Raw genomic sequence first — 20,890 nt, forward strand, 5'->3', positions numbered from 1 at the left:
CATCACAAGGCACCTAAAGGATGCTGAACCTACAGAATCCTCAACTTCAAAACAACCCCACCACCACCTCAGATCCACTTTCAAGTACCATTCCTCCCACCACAACCTTCATGTCATCTGGTGTTTTATGAACTATGCTTCATGGAGGATATGCTTCAAGGATCAAGCAGTGCATGTAAAATTAGTCATAATAATTTTTGTTGTAGTGGGGGAAATCCACTACTAATCCACTGTTAAAAAGTTTTAAAACTGTTACAGAAGTAGGCCAGGTGTGGTGAACAACACTTGTAATACCAACTGGGGAGGATGAAGCAGAAGGATCAAGTTCCAGCAACTTAGTGAGACCCTGACTCAAAATTTTAAAAATGCCTGGGATGTAGCTCGGTGATTTCAAAACCCAGTACAAAAAACAAAAACAAGCAAAACAAAAACTGTTATAGGAATAATGTTTACTTTTGACAAAAGCAGAATGTCTCATATCTAAGTGGTTCTCAGTTTAAAGTATTCTAGCATTGCCAATTTAAATTATTCTAGCATTGCCAATTAGCCCTTGCCATACAAATGTTAAGTTTAGAAAAATGGCAGGCCTTTCTGGATCAATCATCAGCCTTTTCAAGGATATAGTTCAGTGGTAGAACACTTGCCTAGCATCCTAGAGGGCCTGGGTTTGATCCCCAGCATGAAAAACAAAATAAAGGAATACATGTCAGTTGTACTTGAGACATTGTCATATAGACTAAAATTACCCAAATGGTCCATACAAGTGAAACAAAAGGTAGTCTTACTTCTCTATCTCTTAAAGGCTTAGAACAGATAAGTTGAAAGATTCTGAGACTCAGTTTGTAGGAGGAGTTAGAAAGATATGCAAATAACAATCTTATCTTTGGTATCTGTTACCTCTGTGCAGTCTTTTGAATAAGCTGAGTATACCTCCATGTTCTTTCTGAAATTCAGACTACTCCCTCTCATTTCTTTCACTTATTTCCTCTTTTTTTTTATTGTAAACAAATGGGATACATGTTGTTTACTTATTTCCTCTTTTAACCTATCCTTTGAATTTTATTTCTGGGGATTCTCTTTTCTCACTTCTCACTTCATGATGACTCTGGAACCATTCTACAGATTTAAAATACCAGCTCTGTTTCTTTCTTCTTTTTACCATTTTTTCCCTCCTAGTGTTGGAGTTCAAACCCAGAGCCTCCAAAATGCCAGGCAAGCATTCTACCACTGAGCCATAACCAAGCCCTAACAGCTCTACTTTCTGAACTCGTGTGATTTTATAAAATTATTCACTCTTTTTTGTGCTTTAGTGTCTTCAACTAAAAATTGAGAAAGTTATACCTATTTCACAATACAAGAATGAAAACTTACATAAAATATATAGTATTCCAGCTAGTATACTACATAAACCATTCAGTATTGTTATCCATGATTTTCATTATCAATATCCTTGGAATAATCATGAAATAAAATCTTCTATGTCTTTTCCTCTAAGATGAATGGAAATTCCCTCATTTCTACCAATAGATCTCTCTTCCAAGCTCCAGATCCCCATTCCTAATGTATCATTATTGTTCCTGTTCTACAGGCACCCAAATGCTTTTTCAAGAAGCCAATACAAAGGCTGGGCATGGTGGGGCAGCTGTAATCCCAGCAACAGGTGGCTGAGAAAAGAATCCCTAAGTTTGAGGCCAGCCTTAGCAACTTACCAAAGCCCTAAGCAACTGAGTGAGACAGTCTGAAAATAAAAAATAAAATAAAAAAGACTGGGGATGTTGGTCAGTGGTTCAATCTCAGGCACCAGTAATAAACAATAGGTAAATAAAAAAACAAACAAGGCTGAAATGTAGCTCAGTGGTAAAGTGCTTGCTTAGCATGTATAAGGCCCTACTACTGGGGGGTGGGTGTGGGGGTGGGAGTCAATATCCTAACCCTGAACTGCTGCTCCTCTCCTCATATTCTCTTATTTAAAAAAAAAAAAAAAAAAAAAAAAACTAGTTAGGAAATATATCTAATCACATTCTTCAAATTTAATTTCTCATTCCCATCATCTTGGCTCAGGTCCTTGTCTTTTTTCTCCCAGAACATTATTAATGTGTCTTAGTTACTCTAAACCACCTATTTACCTTACCTCTCTTCATTTAATATATTTAATGTAAGTTTTGACAAGCTGCTAACTTGAATTTCCACTTCCTTACCTCCTTTACAATCCAATTAAAACAAAAGCTATGATAAAAATCCAAGCCCTTCATACACTGGGTCTAAGGAACCTCTCCTATTTTAACACTTACCATTCTATTATTTTAACACTTACCATTGTATTATTTTTTTCTTCTTTGGGTTCTGATGATTGAACCCTGGGGGCACTACCACTAAGCAACATTCCAAACCAATTTTCTTTTTTAATTTGAGTTGAAGTCTAAGTTGCTAAGGTTGGCCTCAAACTTGCCATCCCCCTACCTCAACCTCCTGAATTGCTGGGATTACAGATTTACATCATCGTGCCTGGCCTCATTTTTCTGAAAAAGTCTAATTATGTTTGTTGCTCAGGCTAGTCTAGAATTTGTGGGTTCAACTGAACTCCACAGTAGCTTGGAAAAAGTGTGCCCAGCTCAAATACCATTTTGAAACTGTCTCTCCTTTCCAGAATGCCCTCTAGAGGGCTGGATTGTGGCTCAGTAGTAAAGCGCTTGCCTAGCACACGTAAGGCACTAGGTTCGATCCCCAGCACATTAAAAACAAAACAAAAGGAAGGACTGAGGATGAGGTTCAGTGGTTAAGTGCCCCTGGTTCAATCCCCAGTACCAAAAAAAGAAAAAAAAAGCCCTCTTCTCCCTACTTTTCTATCCGGTGAACTCCTTATGTCACAGAGTGGTCCCTGGGTTTTGGGGTTAGACTTGGGGGCTCTCAAGGTGTAGTTTCAACATGTTTTCATTAATCATTTATTAAGACAAAAGTGAAATGAGGACATGCCTGAACCTCAGTAGTTCATCAATCTCTCTTTTTTTTTTTTGGGGGGGGGGGGGGGTGCTGGGGATTGAACCCAGGCCCTTGTGCATGTGAGGCAAGCACTCTACCAACTAAGCTATATCCCCAGCCTAGTTCATCAATCTTTTCAGTAAATCCTATTAAAGTAGAAAATGATTTTCCCCAATATTGAAAAAGTAGTTCCTAGAATTCTATTTTTTGGTAACAGGGATTGAATCCAGGGGCATTTAACCACTGAGTCACATCCCCAGTCCCTTTTTATACATTATTTAAAGACAGGGTCTAAATTGCTTAGTGCCTTGATAATTTGCTAAAGCTGGCTTTGAACTCGAGATCCTCCTGCCTCAGTCTCCAAAGCCACTGCTATTACAGGTGCACTGCCAATTACTGCTTTTTTAAAGAGATGGGCCAAAAAAAAAAAAGGCCTTCTCAGATGTGGTGGCACACACCTACAATCCCAGTTACTCAGAAGACTGAAGCAGGAAGATCACAAATTCAAGGCCAGCCTCAGCCATTTAGCAAGACCATATCTCAGTATTTAGCGGGTGGGGGGAAGACTGTGGATATAGCTCTAGCTCAGTGGTAAAGCACTTGCCTAGCAAATTTTTGTTCAGAAAAATGTAATAACTACAGACAGTGCACACTTAAACAATCTGTATTAATAACTTCTCCATCCCCGACCCCAGTCTTTTTTTTTTTTTTTTTTTTTTTTGGGTGGGGGTACAGTACTGGGGGATTGAGCTCAGGGCCTCACACATGCTAGGTAAGCACTTTACAGCTGAGCTACATCCCCAGATCCTTTCATTTTATTTGAGACTGGGTCTCACTAAGCTGCCCAAGCTGGTCTCCAACTTGCCATATCATTCTGTCTCAGCTTCCCAAACAGCTGGGATTGCAGGTGCCCAACCATGCCCAGCTTCTCCATCACTTTAAGTCTAGACAATCAACAAAAACTATGCTCTGGGTTGGGGTTGTAGCTCAGTGGTAGCTGGGTTGAATTCTAAGCACCATTTTTTTTTTTTTTAATTTAAAAAAGGATATTGTGTCCAGGGGCTGGGGTTGTGGTTCATTGGTAGAGCACTTGCCCAGCATGTGTGAGGCACTGGGATTGATTCTCAGTACCACATATGAATAAATGAATAAAATAAACGTCCATTAACATCTAAAAAAATTTTTTTTAATTTTTAAATATTATGTGCCCAACTACAGCTAAAAATATTTGAAAAAAAAAAAAGAAAAGAAAAAAAGAAAAACTAAGCTCTGATTTATATACATTTCCCAATTTCCATGGCATAAATAACTTGATTTCAAATTTCCAAAGTGATATTATTGAATGTCAGGCTGAGAAGAGAAGTGCAGTAGCACAATATTCTCTGTGGATACACAGATGTAAAGAGCTTCAAAAGTAATAAATTTGAATATATCTTTTTTCTTTTTCTGTTACTGGGGACTGAAGCCAGGGGCACTCTACCACTGAGATACATTCCCAGTTCTTCTTATATATATATATTTTTTTATTTTGAGATAGAATCTGGCTAAGTTGCTGAAACTAGCCAGGATCTTGCAATCCTCTTGACTCAGCCTGCCCTTGCTGGGATTACAGGGCCAGCTTGGTGAATATTTCTTCCTTTCTAATGCAATGATAAATATTTAAGTTTATGTAATTTACCTGTAATTTGAATATTACAAACTACTTTATAATGTAACATACACAGAAATGTATTTAAACTCCTTTCAATATAATGTATTTAAGGGCTGGGGAGATAGCTCAGCTGGTACAGTGCTTGCCTTGCAAGCACAAGGCCCTGAGTTCGATCCCCAGTACCGCCAAAAAAAAAAAAAAAAAAAAAAAAAAAAAAATATATATATATATATATATAATGTATTTAATTATAAGTTTACTTATATTTATGAACCAGCTCCTAAGATTCTTTTTGGTGGGGTTCTTTTTTTTTTTGAACTGGGGGTCAAACCCAGGGCTTTGCCACTGAGCTACATCCCAGCCCTCCTAAGATTCTTGAAAGCTGAACAGTCAGCTTGCAAAAATTCAGTTCTAGAACATCAATGAAGACTTATGTTGAAATATCAACTCCACCATCAATTAGCTATAAGACACTGAATAAATAATTTCTGAGTTTCCATCAGGAATCAGAGAATGATAGTATTAGATAAGTAACCTGAACTTTTGGATTTGGTTTATTTAGTGGCAGAAATTAAACCCAGGGCCTTGTGCCATGTACTCTACTAGAACTACACCCCTATCCCCAAGATAACTTTCTGTATGCACAATGTGCCCAGCACTGTGCTACCACCTGAGGGCTTATTACTATTATTACTTATTCTGCATGACCTCCTCCATAAAGTCCTTAATTTCCCAAATTTATCACTCTTCTCCACAAAGTCAAAAAATTTCTTCATTCCCCTTTTACAGCTCTTATGCCATTTTATCCATTTTCTTTTTTTTTCTTATCATTTGTCTGCTCCTAAGAGAAAGATGACTTATCCCAGAAATTAACACAAACATTTATGGAAAGATAAATACAAAAGGCATGGTTCTATGGGATTCAAATTCAATGTCATCTAATCTCTTCTACTCCTCCCTTAAGGAGGCTGCAGAAAAGACCATTTTATCCACAAAACAAGGAAGGTGATGAGTAATTCAAATAGAATTTCCTCAACCTTTTTGTCAGGGTGACAAGTTTATCTGTAAACCAGCAGCAGTCTCAGAATTTTACAAAAAATGCTGTTTGTCATTCTGATTAAAACAGAAGCCCCCATAAATAAATACAATTGCTACATGTCAATTAAAAACAAAAATACAGAGCTGAGATGTGGCTCAGCTGTAGGACTCATACTCATGAAATCCTGTGATCCCTAGTAGTGTGAAAAACAAAAACACCAAATGAACAAACTATATACAACATAAAAGAACAGGAAGCCTATTCACAAGTTCTGAAGAGGCAATTTAAGAGTGCTGGGACACAGCTCAGCAAGCATTCCTGGGTTCAATCCCCAAGTACAAAATAATAAAACAGTGGCAGTGCCAGTAGTGGTGGCACACATCTGCAATCCCAGCATAGATGGGAGGTTGAGAAGTTCAAGGTCAATCTAACTAAGCAACTTAGGTCGTGTCTCAAAAAATAAATAAAAAGGGGCTAAGGTTGTAGCTTAGTGGAAAAGTGTTGCCACTGGGTTCATTTCCCAGTATTTGGAGAGAGAAAAATAAAGTTTTTAATAAAGACTAAAATATGTTTTTAAGTAGTTACACTATAGAGAGGATTCACAAGAGGTAGTCCAGATCAGAAACCAAGAATAAGCAAGGCTTAGCTGACTCAAGATACCAGAAGATTCATGAAGAGGAACTGACAGTACTAAACAGGTCTTTTTATTTATTTATTTATTTTTGTTCCAGAGTCTGAAATCCGGGGACACTAATTCAATGAACCATGTCCCCAGGCCTTTTTGGGACAGTGTCTAAGTTCCTTACAACCTTGCTCAGGGTGGCCTCGAACTTGCAATCCTCCTGCCTCAGACTCCCAGGTCTCTGGGATTACAGGCATGCACCACCACGCCAAGCTAAACAGGTCTTTTAAAAAGTTATTGCTTCCTTTCTATAATTTCTGACCTAAGTATATATTAGATGTATTAAAGAAATAAGAGCCTGGAGGTTTAGTTCAGAGGTAGAGATGTGAGGCCCAGGGTTCAATCCCTAGCAGGACATGACTGAAAAGACTGATTCCCACCCAGTGAATTGAGATACAGATCTGGCATGTGGGTTTTTTAATGTACTTACTATATAATTTTTAATGAAAAAAATTGTCACATAAATTGCACTAAAGACTTCCTTATTAGAGAAATTTAAAAAGTAGAATGCAGTGGCCCACACCTGAGGAGTTTGAGGTTCATATCCAGTGCAAGGGTGTAGCTCAATGGTAAAAGAGTACATGCCTAGTATGCAGAGGGCCCTGGATTCAATCCCCAGTACTGCAAATAAAAATAGCTATCATATTCCCATCCTAAGTCATCTTTTCTAACCAAAAACCTTGCACTTCTTAAGGCATATTACAATGAGAAACAGATATTTGTAAATGTGCTGTGTATTCACTAAAGTTTTTTTTTTTTTAAGTATTTGTAGTCATACATGCACCTGATATCTTTATTTTTTATGTGGTACTGAGAACTGAACCCAGTGCCTCACACGAGCTAAGCAAGTACTCTACCACTAAGCCACAATCCTAGCCCAGAAGTTATTATTATATATTTATATATTCATATGTTGGTTCACCTCTACTTTGACAAGCTTTCCTTGCCTTCCTGTAAAGGTTACATCTAGCAGCCCCTCCATCCTGACTCAAATTATAATTTACTCTTATCCTTTCACGCTCTAGATTTTTCATTTTTTAAAACCAATTTTGTACCTATCAACAGATTTCTGTATCAAACTACCTGCATGACTATTTCATTCGCCAGCTCCTTTTCCTAATCTGACCTCCAAACTTTCCTTTGGTATATTAATTCCACAAATACAATTAAAGTTGTTCTTGAATAAGCTATTTCTGTTCCAAGTATTACACTGTTCAGATTTGGGTTGTTCTGCACCCATGTTCACGCTACAAAACACCTCTAGCTATGGATAGTCTACACATTCTGAGACCAGTTCTAAGATTATTCTATGACTAATCCACCTATACCCCCATTCTGGGTTAGGCAACCTCCTTCAAGCTTCCATACTGGCACTCCAAACAAAACCTTAAAAGATCAACTTTCTATTTTGTATTGTTATCCACCACTAATAACATACTATAAGGTTCCCTGACAAAACATTGTTCCTTTCTCTGCAGTGTCTAGGACCCAGCAAAGATGTTCAAAGAGAAGCTTCATCTTAAATTTTATTGAACTGTTTAAGAATTAAATATATTCAAAAATCACTCCCAAATCACCATTTTTAGGTCTTGAAAAATACGAGTAATTCTAGGTCTTTAGGAAATTCTGCTTTTCCACTTAACAAAACATGACATTTTAAATACTATAAACCTCAAGCTGTTGCTGTCATAACCACGTTTTTTTCTCTCCCTTCTCTCCATTTGTTTTTCAGTCATTCAGAAAATAATTTACTTACATGCCTGAGTCTAACATTATGCTAGGAGGTTTTAATAGAATTACAGTCCCTACTTCCCTCTACTAGAAGAGTACTTCCCTTATTCTTACCTGTAGAGGGCTAGAAATACAAAACATAAATTAAATCAACTATTTTATGAGGTTTCTAAAAAGTCATCTAATGGATGGAATAACTCTCTCTTGCTGGCAGACTATTCCAAAGTCAGTCAAAAGAAAAAGGTTTGTTTGTTTCTGTACCAGGGATTTAAGCCAGGGGTGCTTAACCACTAGCAACATCATCAGTCCTTTTGATTTTTTTTTTTTTTAACTTCACAGTTTTGATTTATTGTACCCAAATGGGGTACAACTTTTCATTTCTCTGGTTGTACAGGAAGTAGAACCACCCTGCTGTGTAATCATACATGTACATAGGGTAATGATGTTTGTCATTCCATTATTTTTCCTCCCCCACCCCACCCCTTCCCCACTAAGTCCTTCTGATTTTGAAGCAGGGTATTGCTAAATTGCGTAGGGGCTCTTTAAATTGCTGAGGCTGGTCTCGAAACTGCAATCCGGTCTCAAGCCTCAAGCCTTCCGAATCACTGGGATTACAGGTCAGCTAACAAACATTTTTAACTTGCTGTTGTCTTCTGGACAACAGCTTCCCACCAATTCCCACAACCACAACAAAAATTTTCTTAGGAAGAACAAAAAGGCCCACATACCAATAAATATACAGCCAAGACCTCCAAAGAGCATATATACCCTTGGACCCAGCTAAATATTTACATGGAAATATTTACATGGAAAGATATTCACTGTATTATTTTAATCGGAAAAGGTTATTCAAAAAAAAGCCGGGCACAGTGTATGCCTGTAATCCCAGCAACTTGGGAGGTTGAGGCTGGAGGATCTCAAGTTGAAAGCCAGCCTCAGCAATTCAGCCAGGCTCTGAGCAACTTAGCAAGACCATACATCAAAACAAAAAATAAAGAGCTGGTAATGTGGCTAAGTGTGCCAAGATCAACCCGTGGTACCCGCACCAAAAAAAAGTTTATAAAAAGTATAAAATATGAATTACTGACATTCAACTATAGGAACTGGTAAATTATAGCAAATCTATGAGAGAACACTATAAAGTATCAAAAGTGATATCACAAAATTATATTCAACAATTAGGAAAATGTTCTAAAGAAACGCAGACAGGGGCTGGGGAGATAGCTCAGTTGGTAAAGTGCTTTCCTTACAAGCACAGGGCCCTGGGTTTGATCCCCAGCACTGGAAAAAAAAAAAAAAAAAAAAAAAATGCAGACAGCAGGTTACAAAACAGTTTCTATAGTATACAATACTAAATAACTATCAAAGATGTCACTAAAAATCTCCGGAAATACAAAGCCAGATAGATTCAATACTTAAAGATTCTATAACACTGAATTAGATCCTGTGACAAAATAAGTCAGTAATAATAGATTAAAATGGCTGTGGTTTTCACTGCTTCAGTGTGTTCTAGCAAAACACACTGGCTGGGGTTGTGGGTCAGTGGTAGAGCACTTGCCTAGCATGTGTGAGGCACTGGGTTCAATTCTCAGCACCGTATATAAATAAAGGAATAAAGGACGGACACACACACACACACACACACACACACACGTCCAATCATGGAATTTTAGAACAGCTGTGACATCATCAGGATCAAGTTTAAGTTCTTCTCTATGGTTGAGCCACCACTCCTAATTGCCATGAAGATTTTTTTTTTGCACACTTGTAAATAATACAGAGGCACACAAACACCCCACCTAAGAACCTAATGCCTCAATGAGCTAAGTTCAAGTCTTATGAAAGTTGTTCTTAGAAGCCTAATAAAGAATCTAAGAACAGTTTACAGTCAGTTATGTAATGTTAAGGATAATAGTAACCAATAAGAGGAGAAAGGCAGTAACCAATAAGAGGAGTAAGGTAATACTGACTGAAATAGTAACTGGGGTTAGAAGTAATCATAGGGACCTTCCTGAAACCCCAGCAGCTCTTCTTACAGAAAGTAAACTAAAAAATAATCTGAGAGGAGTATAAAAGCTTTTATCTTTTAATTTTTATTTGGTGGTTTATCAGTCTAAGAGCAAATGAGATACTCATTTATCAATAGTCTTATGTTTCTGAAAAAGAACTATCAATAACAGACCAATGAAAGAACCCCCTACAACCCTAAAAAAAAGTTCTTTCCACACCCGCCCCACCCAGGCAGGGCACATGCTAGGCAAACACTACCACTGAACTGCATTCCGAGATCTAACCATTAGTTATCTTAATAATAAAGACCTTAAACTTTTATTATTACGCTCCCAGGAAAACACAAAAGGGTTGGTCAATTTCAAAATATATATCTTACACCTACTTTTTAGGGGGAGTGGAGAGATAAATGGAGACTGAACCCAGGGGCACTCTACTACTAAGCTACATTCCTAGCACTTATTTTTCTAGACAGGGTCTCACTAAGTTGCCTAGGCTGGTTTCAAACAGGATCCTCCTACTTTACCCTCCCAAATAGCTGGGATAACAGGCATGTGCCACTGGCACTTGGCCTTATGCCTACTTACAATGTTCAATTTTCATTCACTGAACCACTCTAGTGAATTTAATCCAAATGCATCCTTAAATCAACTAAGTAGCAGGATCCAGCTACTCAGAAGGTGGAAGCAGGATAACAACAAGATTGAGGCCAGCCTGAACAACACTGACCAATTCAAAATAAAAAAGGGCTGGGGATGCAACTCAGTATAAAGTACCCCCAAGTTCAATCTCCAGTATCACAAAAAATTTAAAAAATAAAAAGCCAACATATGGGTTGGGGTTATAGTTCAGTGGTAGAGTACCTGCAGTCCTTAAATTCAATTCCTAGCACTGCAAAATTTTTTAAATAAATAAAAAAGTCAACATTAATCAACAGTACCCAAGTTTGCTTTTGGGTCCTTCCCCCGCCCTTATTTCATTTTTAAACCCAGGTTTCCCCTTTGGGTCTTAACACACAGAAGTCATTTTTAACATCTGTACCATGCATTCCTTAAAAAAACAAAAACAAACCACACTTTCCTCTTTGCCTTTCTACTTTTAATAAGAGGTACGACAAGTCAAGTACAGTGGCATACTCCTGTAATCATAATGACCTGGGAGTTTGAGGCCAGCCTTAGCGACTCGGGGAGACCCTGTCTCAAAATAGAAAATAAGGAGAGCTGGGGATGTAGTTCAGTGGTAAAGCACCCCTGGGTTCAATCCCAAGAAGGAAAAAAAAAAAAAAAGTAAGACAAAACTCTGCCAACAAGAAGGAAAGATTCATAATATAAAACAGTTCCGCACATGTTCATAATCTGCTATGCCACCACATACCTAAAAAATTCATGATATCCCTAAAAAAATCTTGTAGAAACAGGAGACTGAAAAGATATCTTTAAAACCCTTCAGATATCTACAAAAAGAATCAGTAAACTATCATTTTCTATAAGATTAACATTTTTTATGAGCTTTATAGTTATACACAGTAGTTGGGTTCATTCCAACAAACTCATACATGCATAGAATTCATTTTCAGTTCATGATTCCCACCTAAGATTAACTTCTACACTCTTAAAACTTTGGGGTAAGAACCAGGCACAACACTGCACACCTGTAATGACAGCAATTTAGGAGGCTAAGGAAGGATCTCCAAGTTCAAGGGCAGCCTCAGCAAGACCCTGTCTCAAAATAAAAAACTATTTTGGGGTAATAGAGGACTTTAAAGGAATATCACATAATGCTTTTTTCTGTCAGTCAACTTGACACTCTATTCCCAATCCTTTTAGAGTCAGTGACAAGTTTATCTCCATTTCTTATTCATCTGTTTACACTAGAATGCAAGATGGTGAACTATCCTTGCTTTAGTTGAAAATTGTGCACCTCCAAATAAGATCTACCAAAGAGCCCTTCACTCACTGCTCAAGGGAATTACTAATAATCATCTGAGGTCTCAGATCACAGACCTTATACAAGATCCCTATGAATTCAAGACAAATTTAAGGAAACTACTTTTATATGAGCTTAGATTTTTCATCTTTGAAGTTAACCAACTCAGGACTCTCTATCAATATATAGATCTTCAAAGAAACTGTTCTCTTTTGTTCATAATCTTTTCATCTATTTTCTTCCTACATTTAAGAAATCTTATTTAAGACATCTATGTCTGGCATGGTGGCACACACCTGTAATCCCAGGGACTAGGGAGGCTGAGGCAGGAGGATCAAGTTTAAGGACAGCCTTAGCAACTTTGGGATACCCTGTCTCAAAATAAAAAAATATAAGAAACGGCTGGGGATATGGCTCAGTGGTTAAGTGCCCCTGGGTTCATTCCCTGATTACCCCTCGGACCCCCAAAAAAGGTTAAGCAATAAATAATCTGATCTGCCCAATCAGTATTTTTTTTTTTTAAATCATTGTCCCAAAAGTTTACATTCACTCAGTAATACCCATAAAACAAGCATTACCAACTCTTTCAAATAAACTCTTCAGTTTGGATTCATTTTCTGTTACTCTGCCCAAGATTCCCACTTATTACAGAGGAATCAGGAAAAAGTGACTCTCTTAGAATACAACAAAACATCAGAACCAGAAGATGAGCTTTTTCTGAATATCTATTTCCCAAGTTTTATATAACAAAAAGTAACTTCTATGCCTAGAAATGTAGCTCAGTAGTAAGGTACTTGCCTCTGCACACAAGGCCCTGGGTTTGATGCCCAGAACCTTGGAGAGCAGGGAGATTACACTGACCACAACAAAGAACCAAACAAGAAAGTTCTAAAAAAAACACTGCCAACTGTCACAGGAAAGACAGAAGATTTCAGGGGTTGGTAATACACCAACTCTTACTTTCACATTATTCTCTCCCATATTACAGCCTCAATGTTTTTCTACTTTAATTTCCATCATTCTATCACATCAATTATTCCCTTTGCATTTCACCTTTCTGCATCAGATAACAATTTCTCTGCAGATAAAGCTTATATTTGGCCTCCATGAATGTTCTCACATTCCTCCACACTAGGATTCAAATATTAAGAACAATTATACTTCCATAAAGCCTTGAACTGTTAGGTGATATGTTATTTACAGAGCTTTTATTAGTCATTCACTATACACCTCTCTGTTCTCTCTAATCCCGCCTTCCTTAAAAGTCTTAAGAATGGTAAGCTGGTTACCTTTTTAACACTTTCTTCTTCCTCTTGGCGTTTCTCATAGTGTGAGAAGTCATCAAAAATGGAAGTGGTGTGCTTGTAGCTGGCTATGATTTTCAACACCTGCTTAGCCTTTTCCAGAGGCACTTCCTGAGTGTCCCTAGAGTTGGTCACTGGTTTATTCTCGTTGTTCTCTAGACGAATGTGTCGCAGTTGACTATTGGGAACGTCCTTCACAAAAATCCATCTGACATCAAAACGACCCTTCCATTTGTCCTGGGACCACACGCCTGCACATGTGTTGTAGTCCACAGCAGATTTCATTTCTGCAACGCCACAGAAGTGTCCACTGCCGTTGACACTGAAAAGTAAGTAAACGGGGCCTTTCCCGTTCATGGAACGATAAGCAGCATCCAGTCTCTTGTTACCATGCTCTGTGCTGCACCAGATATTATACTTAATGGAACGGTGGATATCGTCCTCAGAGTAGCTCTTAATGATGAAAACCCGGCCATGTTTCAGATTCCAGTCAAAATCCTTAGGGTTATAATTATTAATGGACCGCAGCTTCTCCAACACTGGGTGAGGTTCTGATGGAGTAGATCCTGAGCCAGCCTGAGACTGTCCTACTCCATTACCATCCACCCCGTTATGACCAAACCCTGTGCCACGGTTCCGAGGTGCTACCCAGCGGGTTGGCTGAGCTGCCTGTTGCTGGACTGAGATTTGGGCAGGCTGTGGTGGAGGTGGAGGCAATGGTTGTGTCTGTTGCCCTACTGATGCCTGCGCCACTGGTGGGCTATTGTTAGCCTGTTGACCTACAGGTTGGGGAGACCCCTGGGTTGGCTGACCTATATTCTGAACCAAAGCCTGTGAGGGGGCTTTTGCCACAGGACCCTTGTTATCCCAAGTTCCAATATCCATGTTATGCTTTATTGGGGGTGGTGGAAGACTTGACCCTGCAATGCCATTCTTGGTCTTCAGCTTGGGTTGTTGTTTTGCAGGCTTGCTAGCAATATCAGCCCAAGATGCTGGTTTTGGAGGAGCAATGGTAGCTGGAGGCAAACTATTGGAAGCCACGATGTTACTAGTAATGGACCCACTACCAACAGCAGAACCTACAACTTTTGGAACACTGCTTGCAACTTCTGTACTACCCAGCTTCAGAGCTGCCATCCCTTGGTCTATAGTATTCATGCCAGGAGCCTTATTGAGGGTCTCATTTGCAAAAGCTGACTGTCCATCAATCATGGCTCCACCTAAGGAGCTAGGTGCATAAGCATAATTGCTACTATATCCAGAGCTCTGAGTGGACTGTCCCTGAGAACTGTTATTTCCCCATGCTGAGAAGTCGATCCCACTAGGAAAGAAATTAAAACCATGCTGACCAAGAAATGGAGTGCTACCTAGGGCTCCTGGCTGCCCAAACATTGCATCTGGTAGAAAGTGGGGCTCTCCGTTGCTCAGCTGTCCATAAGAAGTTAGATAGGGCATGGCTGTGTCACCCCCAGTAGACCAAGCAGCTTCACCCAAAGAATAGGAGAAGCCAATGGAGGGGCTGTAGTAACTGGGTAAGTAGGAGTCTGACATAGCAGTATATGCATTATTCTGTGGAAGAAAGAAAGAGGCAAATCAATCAAAAACAACACAAAAAGAACAGGATTTTCCTCCCCATCAATCAAGTATTTCAGCCATTATTACCATTAAAAAAAGAACACATTTAATGATCTCTTTCTATAAATTCATTGGTGTGCTTGTATTCTAAGAAATTCTGATAAGTGAAATGTTTAAGCATTACAATTCAACTGATATAATAAATATGAACCTTAACTTTAGTATTACAATTAAAAAAAAAAAAAAAAAAAAAAACGCACCATCTCATCAAGTGTGTCTTGCTCTATATAAGTGTTGGGATGATACTTTTACTAAAATCAATTACTGATTTAGAAAGAGAAAAAAAACTATCAGAGAGAGAAGGGGAGAAGAGGAACTACTGGGGAATAAAATGGAACAATTTATATTCCATGCATATATGATTATGTCAAAATGAACCCCACTATAATGTATTAATAAAACATTTTAAAAAATAATTATTACTTTGGATTTAAGGAGTGGGACTTTTGAAAGAGCAGGAGTATTTAAGAGTTCCCTACCAAAACCAGATGATTATAGGTCCAATTGGGAAAAAAACAAAAAGAACTGGGAATTTTAAGATCTAGCCCAAGCATCAATCATAAACAACAACAAAAAAAATTTAGTGTATCCTCTTCGCAAACCATTAAGGAATGTCATTAGATGCTACTATTTAACTATAACCTCGAAAGGAAATGTTCCAAGGGCTTCTGGAGACTTAAAATGAGGGGGAAAAAATTGCTTTACTTCTCCTATAAAATTAAAGGTAAGTTGAAATGCACAGTTTTCCATTAGAAACAGGAAAAGTATAAAGACAATGGACATTCCATACCCCTTAAAAAAAATCCTAAGAAATCAAAAATATGAATTTAAGTACAACTATTCTCTTCATATTAGGATATAGATTTTTATTAAGAAAACCTGAATCACTCTTGATCTTACTTTAGTTAGTGCCTAATTTTTTAATAAATCTTAACGCTTACAGAATAACTCCTTAAGTGAAAAATCAGAGGTGTATAACTAAATATATTCCTCTGGACACAGATACAGATCAACTCAATATTATTATTTTTTTTTTTTTCAATATTATCAGTTTAGGGGCTGGGATCGTGGCTCCGTGGTAGAGTCCTTGCCTAGCACGTGTGAGGCACTGGGTTCGATCTTCAGCATCACATAAGAAGAATAAAATAAAGGTATTGTGTCCACTACAACTAAAAAAAAAAAAAAAAAAAAAAAAAAAAAAAAAAATTTTTTTTAAATATTAGTAGTTTACCCTAACTCCAATAATTCTGATAATGTAAGGATTCATTAACTAGTCAATGAAATCTGAAAAAGTCTAAGATAAATGTAACTACCTAAGCTTATATTACCAAGGTCAATAATACTCGTTAGCTATAAAAAACACTTCTCTTCTATATTAAAAATTTTCAAATGGGATATGATAAAATGGCTATGCTTTCCTTTGCCAATTCAAATTTGTCTTTAAAGACAAAGATAAAACTTTCCACACATATCCTCTCAAGTTTAAAAGTTCTCAAAGATAGTGTTAAAATTTTAACACAGACCCAAATCCATTATGTATAAGAAACTCGGCTACTCAGGAGGCTGAGGCAAGAGGATTCCAAGTTCGAGGCCCACCTGGGCAATTTAGCAAGACCCTGTCTCAAAATAAAAAATAAAAGGAGTGGGATGTAGCTCAGTGGTACGGCACTCCTGGGTTCAATCCCCAGTACTACCAAAATAAAAAGAGAAACTCAGTCTATAATCAACAGATTTACGTTTCAAGTATTATTTCAACATAGGGCAATAAAAAGTTGTTTTAAGGACCAGTAGGGATATAGCTCAGTGGCAGAGCACATGACTAGCAGGTGCCAAACCTTGGGTTCAATCCTCAGTACTGCAAAAACAAAATAAAGTTGTACATGAATTAGTATGTGGGAAGCCCTCGTTTTCAGCCCCATGCCAAAAAAAGTACATGAATTACTCTTGATAAACTACAAAAAAAAAAAAAAAACTTCTTCATCTACTCCTCCAATATTTCTATTTCTTCCCCATTTTTTTAAAGCAGAATTTTAAGCTTTGACTTAAGAAAATTCAAATGCACTTAATATCACAGATTATACCAAACTATAACTGAATGCCTACACCTGAACTGGCAAGTTCCCACATGCCCCTGAGCTCAAAAAATCTGAATTACACAATGTTTTACAAGAATTACTTCAAATTATGTTTCTAAATGCTCCCACTTTCCCTGTTATGATGATTATATAAGTAAACTACTTTAATAACAGGAACCTATTAATAGTTCATTCCTCTACTTCCTTCCCTTTTTTCCTGATTAACTGGATGCCTTTTCTGAAAACTTTTCCAATCACTTAGGTGGTGTTTTTTTTGTTTTTTTGTTTTTGCAATACTAGGGACTGAACCCAAGGTCTCATGCATGCCAGCCACTGAACCAGATCCCTAGTCCTATTTAGATGGTTTCTATACTTTCAATACAGAAAATCTTACATAGGAAATTTAAAAGCTTTATGTAAGTATCAGGTCAAATATGGCTATACACTAACATGTCAAATCATTCAACACCACCAACTGTATTTCATATAGCATATGTTCATAATTTATACAAATGATCCAGGAACTTCTTGATTTTTTGCAATATCTTATAAGAGATCTTGACTTTTCTCCTTTTAATCTATTAATGTGAAATTGTATTAGCTAAATTTTTGTTGAGTCCCTTTGGGACCTGAGATAGTAATATAAAAGTACTGAATCAAACTACTTTCTACACGCAGAGGTCATATTTAACAGTATTTGAATCAACATGTAACTAATCTTCACATTATAAGACATCATATTGTAAATTTTTTTTTTTTTTTTTTTGGTGGTGCTGGGGATTATACAGGCAGAACTCTTACACAAGTCCTCTAAAACTGAGCTACACCCCTAAGCCCTTAACTCAATCATTCTTTGTCTGATTTTAGTTTATGCTAAACAGCATTTTAACTCTTATTTCATAAATCCTACAGCTCCCTTCAGTGAAAAATGAAAAGTACACAAAGTTAATCTCTACAGATGTTAAGTACATTTCAAAATATTAAGTATCTGTGGATGCAGCTCAGTGGTAGAGCACTTGCCTAGCATGTGCAAGGCTGAGTTCCCCAATATCCCCCACTCCCCCAAAATAGGTATTCAAATCCAAAATAGTTCTGATAAACTAAGAGCCCATTAACTAGTGACCAGAGGGAAGGAAAGCAGCCAGCTCTGAATGAAGTTGAGATGATTTTTGTTACAATTTTTCCCATGAGTAGGGGAAGCAAAATCCCAAATCCAATGCCAGCCTCAGCAAAGAGGTGAGACCGTCTCAAAATAAAATTTAAAAGGCCAGGGAGTGTACCTCAGTAGGAAAGTGCCCATGGGTTCAATTCCCAGTAATTAAAAAAAAAAAAAAAAAAGTATTTTTCCAACATCATTAATCTAATTTTAAATTTTCCCAAAAAAGAGCTTTCGGGAATTTTTTCAGAATATTTAACACTGACAAGTAGTCTCAAGCTTTGCACTGGAAGAACAACTACTCTAACAGGTATTACAGTTAGTACACAGTAAAATGTTATCAAAATACTGCAGTCTCGGTACACTGCTGACAATACACAGCTAGGAATCTTAACAGACTATAACATTTGTAACAACTGTTTTATAGCACACTAATAAGTATTAAGAAAGTGACTCTCCCCTCAAAATGAGTGATAGGACAGAGAAAGACCAACATTATACTACACCCTTTGATCAAACATGTAAATGGTCTATTACTCACGGGCCTTGCCTGTGGACTCAAGTAAGGTTCAAAATCATCATCATTTAATCCATCCTTTTGATGTACAGATCCATTTTGTACTAAAGGAAAAAAAAAACTGCAAATTAAAAAGTGTACCAATTCTACAATCTCCCTCCCAAATCCGTCAAATATATCAGCAGCCAGAGAAAAACAGGACTAGGTCAGACAGCAAATAAGTTCGAACTTCAAAAGGATAAAGATGAGAGGGCCGAAGCAAGCTTGATTCCCGGGTGAAGACGCCTCCCTCCACCCGGCCCAAGTTGGTCTAAAAAGGTCATTTTATTGGCGCTTCTAGATTACAATTCCTTCCCGCTTCCCCTCCCCCATCACGTGTGAGTTACTTCCAGAAAGTGATCCACGAGGATGAAAAACAAAGGCCTCCTAAGACCTACAGGAAACTAAGGACCTGGGGCGTTTCAAAAACCAAATCCACCCCCACCCTGAATGAATTACTCCTTGTTAGCGAAAAAGCTGTTCGCCAGCTGCAAGAGCCCTCGGAAGGGGTCAAGCACTTCAGCGGGAGGCACCTGTGAACTCCGCGGCTTCCGAGAGGCCCCCTCCCCGGGCGCTGCCCAGACCCCGCCCCCGCCGCGGCGCTCCGCTCCCGACCCCGGCCACCGGCCGAGCCCGGCTTACCTTTGTTTCCTTGACCTTTGGGTCTCTGCGGACGAAGGGGACGTCGCCGAGCAGCAAGTCGTCCGGGAAGAGAACGGAAAGGGAAAGACAAATGAAAGCAGGCCCGAGAAGGGAATAAAGAAGCAGGCCTGAGGGGAGGCGTCAGGAATGGTGGTGAGGGGGAGGCTGGAAGCGGGAGGCGGGGAAAAGCGCTAGGCCGGCGCGGCCGCGGGAGAAAACGCGGGGGACGCGCCAGCTGCGACGCGAGGGAGCCAGGGCGTCAAGGAAGGGGAGGAAACGAGGAAGGAAAACCAGGCCCAATGAGAGGAGGGAGCGCGGCGCGGCCGGTGGGCTCCGAGGCCCGGGGAGAAGCGGGAAGAGCGGGCCGGGCGCGAGGCGCTGGGCGCGGCCGGCCTGAGAGGCCCGAAACCCAGCCCGCGAGAGGCGCCGGCGCGGCTCGGCCAGACCGGGGGCGGCGGGCCCGGGCCTAGTCGGGCTCCGTCTCGCCTCACACAATGGCCGAGGCATGCGGGCTGGGCCTGTACCTGCTCCAAGAGGCTGCTGGCCGACATGGCTCTCGGATCCTCACGGGTGGCGACGGCAGCGGACTCTCCTCAGGGCGGCGGCAGCGGATGAGCCCCGGCGGCGGGAGCAGGCGGCGCGGCGGCGGCTTTTGTCCCTGACACTCGGGAGCCTCGGCGGACGCAGCGGAGACACAGCGCGCGGCTCGGGCTCCGGCTCCGACTTGGCGACGCTCTAGCCCGAGAACTCAACGCCCGTCTCTATGCTTTTACGCGCGCGCCCGCCCCTCACAGCCGGAATAAGGGCGCCGAGCGGCGGAGGCGGGCGGCGCGCGCGGCGCGAGCGCTGACTCTCACATTCACTCACCCACGCGGAAGGGCCCGGCGCGAAGCACCCCGGGAAGGAAGAGGCGGGGTCACAGCGCCCTCTGGCGGACTGGAGGAGCGGAAGCGGCGTGCGCGGCCTCCCCGCCCCCACCGCCTGGAGACTGGGCCTTGGAGGATGCGGGCGGCCTGGGTCGGGCCACGAGATTTTGACTAACACCTGAAGAGAGGACCTTTGGCTGGAGGAAACCCGCAATCGCCAGTTTCTCAGTAAAGGAGCGGCCTTTGCAGCCCGCCAGACCTTAAATAAACCCGATTCTCAGCTACAAGTGAAACCCCACCCCCATTTTGGAGGGAACCCCGAGAGGGGTCACAGGGCCGGCGGTCCAGGGAAACTTCCCGGAGCCCGGCTCGGAGAGCATGGAGAGACACCGCGCACAGCTCCCCCGAGAGTGTGTCATCCGGTAGACTGCAAAAAGTACCAAGAGGCAAACCAGCCACACACACAAAACCTTGCTCCCTCCCTCCCGCTTTGACATTGGGGAAGAGAGAAATCTACCGCCCCTGACCCCCAAGTCTGTTAAACTGTAGGTTTTATTTCCAGGAAAAACACACCTCACACATCATATTTTACAAGTACTTCGAAGAAGTCCAGAGAACTTACAAATCTGCGGACCTTG

At 40.0% G+C, this 20,890-nt stretch overlaps 1 protein-coding gene across 1 annotated transcript in view; it reads right to left on the bottom strand.

Moving 5' to 3' along the window:
* The window catches only part of Ythdf2 (YTH N6-methyladenosine RNA binding protein F2), a 32,994-nt gene extending 13,101 nt beyond the window's left edge, over positions 1-19,893 (bottom strand). The window contains 5 exon segments of the mRNA XM_047547623.1: positions 13,308-14,891; positions 18,730-18,809; positions 19,387-19,591; positions 19,593-19,812; positions 19,814-19,893. Coding sequence (XP_047403579.1) covers positions 13,308-14,891; positions 18,730-18,809; positions 19,387-19,591; positions 19,593-19,812; positions 19,814-19,893 — 2,169 coding nt within the window.
* Positions 19,894-20,890: the final 997 nt, after the last annotated feature.

Source organism: Sciurus carolinensis, chromosome 1 (assembly GCF_902686445.1).
Source record: "Sciurus carolinensis chromosome 1, mSciCar1.2, whole genome shotgun sequence".
In the NCBI taxonomy this organism is placed as follows: domain Eukaryota; kingdom Metazoa; phylum Chordata; class Mammalia; order Rodentia; family Sciuridae; genus Sciurus; species Sciurus carolinensis.